This window comes from Lethenteron reissneri, chromosome 14 (assembly GCF_015708825.2).
Source record: "Lethenteron reissneri isolate LAM-NWPU_2019-01 chromosome 14, ASM1570882v1, whole genome shotgun sequence".
Classification (NCBI taxonomy): Eukaryota; Metazoa; Chordata; class Hyperoartia; order Petromyzontiformes; family Petromyzontidae; genus Lethenteron; species Lethenteron reissneri.
The window spans coordinates 5,536,297-5,549,233 of record NC_083792.1 but is presented as its reverse complement, the minus strand read 5'-3'; the positions used below and the strand labels follow the sequence as shown (position 1 = coordinate 5,549,233).

Sequence of the window (12,937 nt, the reverse complement as noted above, 5' to 3'; positions counted from 1 at the left end):
TGCCTGAGGGTATATGTATGTTTGTTGAACTTCTTTCGCACCGTGCATGTCCATCACGGAAATTGAACCATTAAATCATCTCATGTGCAGAAGCTGGACCATAGGAAATGTTGATTGCTTGGGAAGGCCTTTCCCCATCATTGGTTCTATCAGATTCATAATTATGAAGTCTGCTTGGTGCCGTGAACAGCCTGTGGCAGGTGATGAAGACGGAGTTCTCGCAGCTTCCTGCGGTGGCGGCGCCGCTGCTGCTGCACACACTGTCATTGCCGCACGGCGGCGACGTCTTCTGGGGAATCATTGAGCGCAGCTTCAACAGCAAGGAGTGGAAAGTGCGCTTCGAAGCAGGTGGGCCGACTGGGAAGCTCAGTTGAAATGGAGATTCCATTACATGCGGCTCTCATGGAATTGTCCCATTCCTAATTATTATTATCAGATTAGTATTGCACGCAGAAAATTCTACAGGATCCTGCTTTTTATGTACAGTTTGACCTGTAATTTAGACATCTGTAAATTGCATTCATTAACTTTTTGCATATCATTGGAATAATGAGACAGATTACTCAGTATTTGAGGCCCTAAGCATCACAATAATACCAAAAAGGGAAAAATCTCTGAAAATATTCATAATTGAGCTTAAACATGTGGCCGAGCTTTATAGCTGACATGTATCTTCAACTGCACCGAATATATGCAAAATATCAAAATTGAGGTGGGAAGCTTAGTTTTTTCGGTAAAGTCACGTAAGTAAAAAATGAAATTAAAATGAATAAAAGTAATAATAGAAATTAAATAATAAAAATCACGACGTTTCGGAGGCAACACAAGTCTCCGTCATCAGGTGGGACCGTCACAGCTAGATTTGCTGTATCAAGTGAGGCAGGGATTCCAAGATGCAAGTTCTTAAATACAAGTTAAGGAGGAGGAGGGGGGGGAGCTTATCAGAATGTGGAAAGCTTCCTGGATTTCACGTGGTTGAGATGATGTGGAGTGACCCATTAGACAAATTTTTCCACGAGCATTTACCCACTTTCCACTCTGCACCGGCAGTGGAGAAGGTGGCGGTGCTGTGCCGCTTCCTGGACGTGGCTGCGACAGCCAAAAGCCACACACTCAAGTATTCGATGGCGCACGCCTTTTGCTGCTACCTGGCAGCCGTGGAGGACGTGAGCCCTGCTGTGAGCACCAGCGCTCAACTCCAGCTTGACACCATCAAGCGCTCCGCCCTGCAGGTGTGTAGCTTCCCATTTGCCCGGTTTGCCAACGAACCATCGCTGATTTGCCTTTCACCGTCAAAGTGTAGAGATATACACCAGCTTAGGAAGGGTTATCACCTGTGTTTTTAACAAAATATGGACAAAGAGCACGTACGAAAGTGCTGTATTCTGAAGTAATTTATATTATTAAATAATTGTTTGGGACAATAATGTAAAATCACACAAGCCAAGACTCAATTATCCTCATATGGTTCAATAAAATGACAATGCAGAAATCCTCTCTTATCAAAACACTCATACATCGGGCTAAAACAGTGTCAGATGGTGATAGTCTAGTGAGAGAGATTAAACATGTTAAAGAAGCACTAAGACAGAATGGCTACAATAATGCTCAAATTAACAGAGCACTGAAGGCCAAATCACGAACGCGAAGCAACACTGCTGAAAGCGATAAGATTGTTCAAACAATTAAAATACCATACATCTCAGAAGTAACTGACAAATTAGCCCGGGTTTTGCAAAAGCAAAACATTAAAGTAAGATTTGGTACAGTACGCAAAATAAAAAAACTGGTATCTGGCACTAAAGACGAATTGCTTAAATTATCAACAGAAGGTGTGTATCGGATTAATTGTTTATGTGGCAGATGCTATATTGAACAGACGGGACGCAACATCAACGTAAGACTAAATGAACACCAAAGAAACATTAAATTATCTCAAACACAACTGTCGGCAGTAGCAGAGCATGCTTGTCAACACTGACACTCAATTGATTTGATAATGTTGAAGTGTTGTGTAAAACTAATATTACTGGCCAAGACTAATTAGAGAATCCATTGAAATTGAGAGAAACAGAAATCACTTCAATCGCTCTGACAGCTACAGGCTGAGTGTGGCCTGGAAGCGTATTATTAAATAAATACAATTACAATTTGTTATAAGGGAAACAAATACCAATGAATAACAATTGAATGATTACCAATCTATATAATTACAATACCATCCCCCTCTTTGCCTCGAATCACTGCACCAGATTGAATTGAATGATGACGTCACCCTGCTGCTGCTCATTTAAGACCTGGAGCAACAGGAGAGCGTCACCATTCTTGCCTGATGAAGCTGATTGTAATTATCAGCGAAACGTCATGCTACTCAAATTTAAAATGCTGTTGATTCTCTCTTCAACACACCGGTCGGCGAAAGAAGTGAATTATTTTGTCCTTTGAAAAACGTGACACATTTTTTACTGTTTGGCCGTGTCGGGTGGTGGAGGGTTACGACACATTTATAAATAACGCGATCTGACCCAAAAACCTATATTATGAATAATATTGGTCGCGAAAGCCTACGTGTTAAACTGAATGCGGATCTATATGGTATCTAAATGCAAGCGCATCTCAAGATGCTGTATAGAAACAGTGGTCATATTTAGTTTCGAGAGTGTCCGACAATTATAGGCAAAGGGGAAGAGCACAGTCTTGAGCCTGGTCTTAAACAGCACAGATGGCATATAGAAAGGAATTCCAAGCTATGGGAGCAGGAGAGGAGAACGAGTAACCTTCCACTGAGAGAAGGTTGCCTGGGCTCTTCATAGAAGGATTTATCTATCTGCTGAAGATGTTCGCGGTTGACCTGGACTCACTGGCCTATTCTGCACTGTAATATCTGTTTGGTTTGGTTGTTGCACAGTGCCTGTGCGCATGCATGGACTTCCAGTTTGACACGGTGGTGAAGGACCGGCCCACCATCCTCAGCAAGTTGCTGCTCCTGCATAACGTACGGCCGGACATCCCCGCACTCAGCTGGGAGTTTTTTGTCAATCGCTTCGACACCTTGTCACTCGAGGCTCAGCTCCACCTGGACTGCAACAAGGAGTTCCCCTTTCCCACCAGTGAGTGCCACCAGGCCCAAAGCGTCATGCGGTCGGCAACAAATAGCACAACCAGAATTTCTGTTAGAGTTAACACATGTCTTGAATCGAGCTGGAGCTTGGACCAAAGAGATGATAGGAGGGAATTCTAAAGTGGAGCAGTGCAAGGGAAGAAGCATAAGATGCGTTTTGGGTGGTAGAGTTGGTTGCACAGGAGTAACACTTGTGTCTCACAGCAAGAAAGGCCCGGGTTTGAACTTTGGCACAGATGCCTTTCTATGTGGGATTTGCATGGGTTGTCTCCCGATTCTCTGGTTTCCTCCGAAAGCAAAAAAACACAGTGTAATTGCGATTGGACAAATATTGCAATTAAAAAATATTACCTGCAAATTACTCAGTTGGGATTACACGTCTAAACATTACCCCCGACTGTAAAAAATTGGCAGGACCCTCCTGAAAAAGAGTATTTAGACTTAGGCTTTCGATTGCGTCAGTCCACCTTGTGCTGTGTGCATTACACATGCAGTGTCGTGATGTCACGTAACATGTAAGGTGTGATGGGAGTACTGAAGAAATGTTCAAAATTGTGCATTTTGCCGTCTAGAAATGTTTTTTTGTGTTTTATAAATGCTCATTAATGAAGTTGACCAAACTTACTCTTTTAGGATCAAAGAGATTGAGAAATTTGTGGTGCCAGTTTGTTTTGCCTTCCTGCTTGTCTGTGTTTTCCTGTGCCCCTGTTTTATTCTCTTTGAGAATGACGGGAAACTGCACGTTACATATTCGGCATGATTATGACGATTATTATTTTTTGAATGCGTCATCTTTGAACGACAGCCGATCTCGACGGTGCGAACGAACGTGGTGAACATGAGCGACGCGGCTATGTGGAAAATCAAGCGTGCACGCTTCGCCCGCAATCGTCAGAAAAGTGTGCGCTCGCTCCGCGACAGCGTGAAGAAGCCGGCGGAGTCCAAGAGGACACACTCGCTGCCGGAAACTCTGACACACAGGCTCCGTTGAGTATCGTTCGCTCACCGTCTCGTCGGCTACTCAGCCGTTGTCATTCGCAATAGTTGCATCATATTTCACACAAAACAACGATGAAAGAGAAAACTGGTACATGAGCTATTTCGTGATAGAAAAATATATTTAACATTAAGATATTCGGACACGTTATATGTATGCAGAAGAAGACCGATTGTACCATTATATTGTGTTATTAACATGATTTGTTGGAAACATGAAATTCGAAACTTTGTTTTTTTCTTTCAGGTTCTGGTTCACATTTCAGTTTGAAATTATTCTACAGTACATCTACATGATGTGATTTATAGAGTGAACTGCGATGTTTATATTTCATTTTACTTTTATTTTTCATATATTTTTTATCATCGCAGCTTTACGGATCACTCGCCATCAGCAGTCTGCTCCATCACTTGGGGAGATGATTAAGCATGTTTTACCTGGTATGAGTCACACCATCACTCACAAAGACCTAACAACAGTCATCCCTGACATCAACCATGACATGTGAAGCTGCTGCTGCTGCTGCTGATGATGATGACAAATATACGGCTGCCAGAACACACCAAGTATTAATCCTCAAACTAAATTAATCCAGGTACTGAATTTCAGTCGAGCAACCAATTTGCACAGTGTTTCACAATTCTAGTCCTTCTGACGGGCTATGATGCAGATTTTAGTGATTAACCAATCATCAGGTGTGTGCATTTGGTCAGTGACTTAATTGATATGAGAATATAATTTAGTTTAAAGCCAATTGATTAGCAGAGCACTGAGCAGAGCATTCGGTTAATATTGGGTCCACACAGGGGTATGGGAACAATCACAGCTCCCAGAGCTGGAAGAAACGACATTTTATCGTATTCAAAAGTTTTCATTCTACCAAAGTATACATCAGGGAACAAATCGTCTAAAGATTGTGTTTTTTTAGTATCCATAAAAAACACATTGGATATTATGTTCCACATTGTCACACTCATTTGCATTGCAATTATTCTCACATGTCAACTACCCCACTGGATTTTTTTTTATGTTTCTCAAAATAAATTACTTTTGGGTAGAGTTTCGTAGTGGAGAGTTGCATTGCAATGGCTTTATTTATATATGATATAAAAAATTCTGCCCTGCATCTGGTGCAAGTGCCCTATTTATAGTGTACATGCCCTGTTTTTGGTACACGTGCCCTGTGTCTGGGGTATGTACCAGTGGCACGAGCAGCTCCAGTTGTAATTTTTTTTTTTAAACAAAACTCCAGGTGGCAACCTGGCAGTGGGAGACGACATCACCATCTTGGACCCCCTCCCGGAGGACGCACGCATCGACCATCAGACCGTGCACCACCTCATCACAGTGCTTACCAAGTTCATGGCCAAGGAACGCAGCACCTCGGAGACCGACGTGTCATCCGCCAAGGCCTTCAACACCGTCAAGAGACACCTGCACGTGCTGCTGGGCTACGACCAGCAGGAGGGCTGCTTCATGGTGGCTCCCAATAAGATGCGCAGCAGCACCTGCTTTAATGCCTTCATGACCGGCATTGCGCAGGTACCCTGGATGGAGATTTTATGGAGATTTACGACGTTTTTGGGGTGCAGGGTTTAATCAGGGTGGCACAGACGTTTCTTGAGCCGCGCAGCGAAATCTACGTGGGACACTCTTCTTTGTTTGTCTACCTAGTTCCAGGGCACACTCACCCTCACCAACCTGCACTGCCCAGTGTGGTGAAGTGCTGTCAAGCAACCTCTCTGACCGAATGTGGCATCGCGGTGCACTACATCCAGCAGTGGATTAAGCATGGATGATGACGGAGCTAACTGTTCTCCGTGTACTTAAACGCCGGCGCTGTGTGCTTGCACAGGTGCTCGACTGTAACATCAGCCTGGGCCGGCAGCTGCTGCCACTCGTGCTGCAAGTGCTGAAGTATGGTGCCTGCCCTCAGCTGCGCCACTACTTCCAGCAGCCGCCGCGCTGCTCGCTCTGGTCCCTGCATCCGCACACGCGGCAGCTCTGGCTCCGTACTCTCATAGTCATCCTCTACAAGGTGCGCTCTCCCGGTTCTCCCGATCTGCCTGTTCGCTTGATGGACGTTTGCGTAGCTATGTCAGGTATAGGCGGTGCAACTGCACTCTGGGGCCGACGAGCCGTTGGGGCCCAGGTTCCAGGCGACGTAGAAGTGGGGGTGGAAATTGGGGAATGGGCCCCGATTTTATTCCTTGCACCAGGGCCCATGCTAACCAAACTACACCACTGGTTTACATTGTACTCTGTTGGAAATGTCACTCGTGGAGAACTATTGCCATAGCTCAGGCAGGGAACCCAGTGGAAATTGTTTAACATGGTACACTCTGCTCATCTTATTCTGTGTTGTATTGTTTCCCTCTTGTATGCAAGTTGATAAAATCCCCCTTACCGCCTCTGTCCACTCAGCATTGTAAATTAATACACAGTTGTTCGGCAGGCCATGTGTGCTAAGTGTAAAGTGTGGGTTACCATAGAAGAGGAGATGAAATATCCTCTATATATTTTGCTCCCTTCCGCTAGCAGTGGTGGGAGCGAGCTATTATCGGGCCGCATCTGTACCATTACCTTTTTAGTACCCCTACAAGGAGCCGGACACATGCAAGGTGGTGCTGCAGCTGATCTATGTGGTGGTGAACACGCTGGACGCCCAGTACCACAGCTGCAAGCCGCACCCCACTGCAGGCCCCCTCTACAGTGACAACAGCAACACGAGCAAGTACAGCGACAAGGAGAAGATGGGTGAGTGGGGCTTCTTGTTTCACACAAGGCGGCAGGGTGGTGCAGTGGTAACACTTGTGCTTCGCAGCTAAATATGGTCTGGGTTCCAATTTTTGACTTGAGTGCCTTTCAGTGTAAGAGCTCCTGTTCCACATGGGTTGCTTCCAGATTCTGCAGCTTCCTCCCATAAAAAAAAACCCTTAATGTAACTGATATTGGCCAAAATACCAATTCCTTAAAAAGTATCTGCATCTGACTCAATTTGGATTACCCATTGGACCCCCTCCTGCGAAGACTTGGCAGGACCCTCCTGAAAAGACTTGAGACTCGGTTAGGCTTTCCTGGCTAAACAAGCATAGTCATTAATAATTATCATCACCAGATATCCTGACTGAAAAATGCATAACATTTCAAATGACAAAAGATAGAACATTTCCAGCCGCTATGTCAATCCATTGCTGGATGAAGGCCTTCCTCTCTTATGTTGGTCTTGGTGGTTGATTGACAACACAAAACAACAAAAATTTGATTTGTATAACGTCTGAGTTGGTGATTCAATGGGGGTGCAGGCATGGATACTGACCAGGATAAATGTAAAATGTGCTTGGTAACAAATGTTTTATATACAACATGAAACAAATTCCTTACACTGCATTGACTAGAGATGTGGGCATGTGATCTCTATATTTTGGCTTTAGTAACCTGGGGTGGAGCGAGCGGGGGTTTGACGAGGGGGCCGCCATATCACAAATTTTGAGACCCAATCGTCTAAATGCAACCACATCTCAAGATGCCACACTTAAACGGTAGTCAATGTTTAGATTATAAAAAGGTGTGGTACGTCGTTGACAGAGGAAAGGGGGAAGGTTTTTAACTCGGGAGTTGACAATATGGATGACTGGCGAAAGGTCACTTGTAGAAGATGAAAGCAAGATAAGAGAACGAGCGATCTCCCACTGAACGAAGGTTGACCACACTTCACCATGCTGATCAGTCCAGGTTGGTGAAGCTTAGCAGGCCCAGGACCAGGTCAGATATCACCACTAATGTTCGCCATAACCAAGAAATTAACTGAGGCCGCCGGATTCTTAGCGCAATGTGCTAACCACTGCACCTCCGTTCCATTCGTCATGAGTTATAATTGTGATATGAAGGGGAAATGCTCAAAAGTGGTCGTGTAATCCCCTTATTCATTTTATTGATGTGTTTTTTCTCCCAGAAGAAGACAGCGTTTTTGATGAGTCTGATGGTCACGAAACACCCACACGAGGAAAAGAGTCCCAAACATTCCTGGCAAAACTCAAGAAGATGGGAGGATTGAAGAATACCAAATATCAGCAAGTTGATATGCTACCTCAACGGAGTGAGTTCAGAGCTTTCATAAACAAATTTGAGTAATATACTAGCTTTGCAACCAATCTTGTGAGTTAAAATGTATCATCAACTTAACTGCTGTGTGTTTGTGTTTGCGTAGTTTAGATTCAGACATAGAGCTATCACAATACAAAGATAAATGTGCCCTGCACGACATCCTAAAGTCTCAGTCAAGCCCCTCGCCAAAAACCCAGGAGGAGCTGCTTTCAGTGTCCATCTCCGTGCCATCCATCAGTTCATCCAGCAAGAGGCTCTTGCGGCCCAAGCACAGGTCCATGGAGCACAGGAGCACATATTCGGAGCCACTCCACCCAGCCCTGGTGGAGTGCCACAGGAGGTCCTTCTCCGCCAGTCCAGATATTGAAAGACGCTTCTTGCCATCGTCCAAACACCACTGACGCCAGCCAGAACTCCTCGCCCGACAGCCAGATATTTGTGTCTCACCACAGGGGAGGCGACGAGCACGTGGCAGCAGCGGCCAAGGCGAAGCAGATGACGAAAAGCATCACGCCCGACATCAGGCTCAGTTTTCTGGATGTGCCGGAGGTGAAGCTCGAGGACATTGAGGAGTTTGAAGCGGAGAACAGAAAGGATGGCGATCTGATGAGTATCTCGCCTGACAAGGCGGTCACGGCCGCTTTGGAAAAGCTGTCGATGATCACAAGCTCCGACAGTGATTCGCTAACATTTGATCTTCTCCCGCCGTTGCAAATCATAGAGAGCGACGATGAGAACGAGCCGGGAGAAGGGAAGCCTTTGAAGGGTATGGACACCCAAGGTCATGGCCCCAAGGTGACACCTGTGGTGATGGTCAACATCGAGGACTGCACCGGGGAGGTTTCCATCCGGGTGCCCGACAGCACCGCTTGGCTGCAGCCTCCGAGCGCGGCAGACTTTCCCGCGATCCCAAGCGCGACGTCAGAGTGCCTCGAAATCTTCAGCTGCGGCGCAGACAGCCCGGCTTCGACGAGCACTTCGGACAGAGACAACGGTGCCAGCGCGAAGCAGAAAACCAAGAGGGGCCCGCTCGAGAAGCACATGGCGGTGCAGGAGACTCCCCCTGATGAGAGCCCCTCCAACGGCATCGACGGTGAGAGAGAGCGCACGCCGTCCTGCGCTGTCGCAGAAGATGATCGAGAGGCCGAAACGACCGAGGCAACCATAGAAGAAGGTGACCTCAAGGAGGGTGAGGAAGAGGAGGGGGAAGAGGGAGAATTCCGCATTCAAATTGTTCCCCGGCAGAAGAAGGAGCGGAAAATCGCAGTCAGCGCCATTCAGAGGGAATACCTGGACATGCCCTTCAGCATGCCGCAGCAGTCCATAGACATCGACGATGGAGGTACGCTTCGTGGACTGCGTGGGAGCGCTTGTATTTGTTTAGCGTGTCAATACTTTGTGCGTCAGTAGGTTGTTCTCAAGTGTAGTTTAGATGATGGTCCCAGCCCTGTCACCAATGACCGCACAACAAATCCATTCCATTAAATTTACTTCAACATCCTTAATTTGGCAAAATTTCAGCTCTGAGAATTTAAATATCGGTTTGACTTAATGCAATGAATGTTACTCTCATATGCGAAGTCAAGGGAATGTATTGCCCTCTACTGTGTGGATCAGAGGTTACTTGAAGGGATGCCAGGAAGTTATTCTGCTTTGGGCTGTTCTCTAACACGAAATATGCTGCTCTGTGAGAGATCCGAATGGTTCATGCATCTCATAAGATGATGTCGATAGCGCAATCGGTATACAACTGGGGAAAATTTACGAAAGTAAAAATACCCATTGTGGCTTATTTTTGACTCTTTTCAGATGTTCCGGGCCCTGCTGTAGGTGGTCCCCCAACGCTGGATTTGCCTCGGGAAAGTACCTCTGCGCAGTCATTTGGAACGGCTGCATCAGCTGAAAGCAGTCAATGTAATGAATTGCCACGTTTCCCTGTTTTTCTCTGCACATCTTCCTGATGTATAGAAGTTTTTACCTTTTTTCAGGTTGTACTGTATGTTTGATGTCCAGAGTAACCCGAGCCCCCCCCCCCCCCCTCTGACCAGATGCTTCATAGCATCCACATGCGGAAAACAAAATACTTTCTGCACTGTGTAGATGTGATATTAAAGTGGCAGCGGTGTCAGGGGCATACGAAAATATGACAGTGCAGCACTTGAGGACAAATTTCACAGTGAGAGCATTGGCTGTGCTGTAAGGAGCAAGTTATTTGAGTAAAGGGTTTGCATTTCATGCTTATAAGCATGTACTTTTTTTTATTTTGGTTTGCGTGCATATATCGATATTTTTATTTATTTTCCCCAATATTTATCAGGAGGGGGTCTCACTGATTTGAACCCTTTGGGGTTGACATGTATGATTGTGTAAGAGTTGCTTATGTGATTCATCATCAACAATGATCTGTCTCCGCAGTGGATGACTTATCAGGCGTGTTCTCTCCTTTGGCTGCCACTGTCAATAGTCTTGACCACCAGCCATCTTTCCTTGAGCAACGTGTCCTGCCCAGGCCCACGATCGGTACTCATGAGATTAGATGCGTCACTTTCTTAACAAGCAAGATGATGTCTCTAACTTGCACATGTTCTCTGATCCATGTGTTCCTCTATCTGTCTGTGTAATTCCAAGCCTGTACCTCTCCATTTGTATGCCATGCCAGGCTATATCATGAAAAGCAATATCCAAATGTGCCGAAAAAATAACGTTTTTTTAAAAATCTAATTGCACTATTTATTGGGGCTCTTTCTGGACAGCTCATTACAAGCCAATGAAGCGTGCTTCTCTGGGCGTCCTGACACTGCAGCAGCCGCTAAGGCAGCAGCTGGAGCAGCAGGGAAACAGTCCGCAGCCCCTCGGAGCCTGGGAGGCAGGCAAGTACACGATGCATGACCTCACCTGCGTCCGGCATCGCCGCTTGCAGAGTTGGACTGGAACAAGTTGCAGCTGTCTGATCGATGTGTTTTTGGGTTGCACCACGTGTTTGGCATGTTGTCCACATGTTGCTCCATGTATTGGGAACTTCTTTAGGAACTAAATTATTAAGTAACTTCCAGCACATGGACAAAAAAGATTGGACATGGTCATCATCATGCTGAACAACACGCAGGACAACCCTTGAAACACACATTGGAGAGGTACTCTGCACAACTGCGAAACCCTATGCAGTCGTATTAGTTTTGTATGTCTCATACCATTTTATTGCAGCTCAAATTAGCGTGAGCATCCAGAGTTCAATTCTGTGTGGTATCTATGGCACAATCGGATGATCACCAGTAAAAAATCCTCATGTTGTCGATGAAATAAGTACCACTCGGTTGAAACAAACCATTGTCGTAATTTGGATAGACTGCTCATCCCCCATCATCATTCGAAAGTCAAATTTCAACTCGAGACCGCAAATGTGAATGAGTGCTGCCGTATGGCTCATGTGACGAGGAAGATGTAGTGACTTGACCCTCTGCTGTGCTGCCACAGGCACCAAGTACAGCCTGGTGTCAGCTGCCAGCATCCCCAGCATGTTTGTGCCGGTGCCAGAGGAGTTCACGGACGAGCAGCCGACCCTGGCAACGGACAGGTCAGATTGTCCACAAAGAGCAGCTCCCTGTAAATCGTCATGAATTCTCAAGCCACCTGTCGTCAACCCCGCACTGCAGCCACGATCCCGTAGGTTCACAGTTGAGCTTGCCTTGGCCATTAGAGGCACCGTGCATTCGCTGCCGAATTATTCACTTTGTGCAAGGCCGAAACGAGTTGTACCTCTGGTTGCAGACCTGTCCACGGTTATGCAATGCAATTTGGTTTTCGGGAGCATTTAAATTAGGTTGGATCGGAAGAAGCCGCACATAAACAGCAGGTGGACTTATTTTATAAGAGATAAAGTCCGTTAAAGGCAGAGGAAGAGAGGAAACACTTTTTCCCTTCATTTTATTTCTTGAGAATGTATCCATGAATTGTCCACACCTAGGTCTTGAAGCCTCGGACATTATTCAATGACTGTGTGGCACTGCGACCACTGTACATGTGTTTGTGTAGATTGGTGAGCAGTGTAATTACTTTATAGTGCCGTCAAATTTTAAATTAAGATGTCCGAAATAGATAATAAGAAAGATTTTCATTCCTTCGCAATTAAATAACACTGCATCTTTTCGCACTGTACAGAGCATATGCAAATGCTATCATAGCATTGGTAGGGAAAGAGGATGACTCACAGTAAAAGAAAAACGGAGGTGGGAAAAACACGGGAGAACAGAGAAGACTTAGTATCTGTGCCTCGACTTTTCCAGGCACCAGCATGTACAGCAGCAGCAGCTGCCAGCATTGTGAAGCAGTGCATTTGTTCACGTGTCCCAGTTGACTGGTGGTGGCCTATGACCGAGTCACCCAGAATGTGTGCCATCTCGTCATATTCCAGAAGCTAAGCAGGGATTTTGGCGCGCCCACCACCATGCATAAAACAGGTTGTCATATGCTGCTGCGGGGCTATGCTGTGAGCAGAAAGAAGTGCACAAAATTAATTGTTGTACTTTCATTCTCAGCTTCAATAGATATGCTTCCCCACCTTCACAAACCCGTATTGAGCAAGTTTAAAAAAAATGGTCGAATAGCCCCCAAGATCCATATGGCGCAGGGAGGCCCTCATCCAGCAGTGGACTGACAAACGGGCCGTGCCTATGAAGTCGTGGCGTTTGTACCGGTGAGATGTGCGTATAATG

At 45.9% G+C, this 12,937-nt stretch overlaps 1 protein-coding gene across 1 annotated transcript in view; it reads left to right on the top strand.

Moving 5' to 3' along the window:
* Window positions 1–12,937, top strand: part of UNC79 (unc-79 homolog, NALCN channel complex subunit) — a 53,743-nt gene that overhangs the window by 23,798 nt on the left and 17,008 nt on the right. Inside the window, 14 exon segments of the mRNA XM_061551401.1 lie at window positions 191–348; window positions 1,051–1,232; window positions 2,909–3,110; window positions 3,928–4,107; window positions 4,490–4,558; window positions 5,371–5,660; window positions 5,974–6,156; window positions 6,710–6,875; window positions 8,074–8,217; window positions 8,334–8,623; window positions 8,625–9,567; window positions 10,035–10,139; window positions 10,979–11,095; window positions 11,700–11,799. Coding sequence (XP_061407385.1) covers window positions 191–348; window positions 1,051–1,232; window positions 2,909–3,110; window positions 3,928–4,107; window positions 4,490–4,558; window positions 5,371–5,660; window positions 5,974–6,156; window positions 6,710–6,875; window positions 8,074–8,217; window positions 8,334–8,623; window positions 8,625–9,567; window positions 10,035–10,139; window positions 10,979–11,095; window positions 11,700–11,799 — 3,129 coding nt within the window.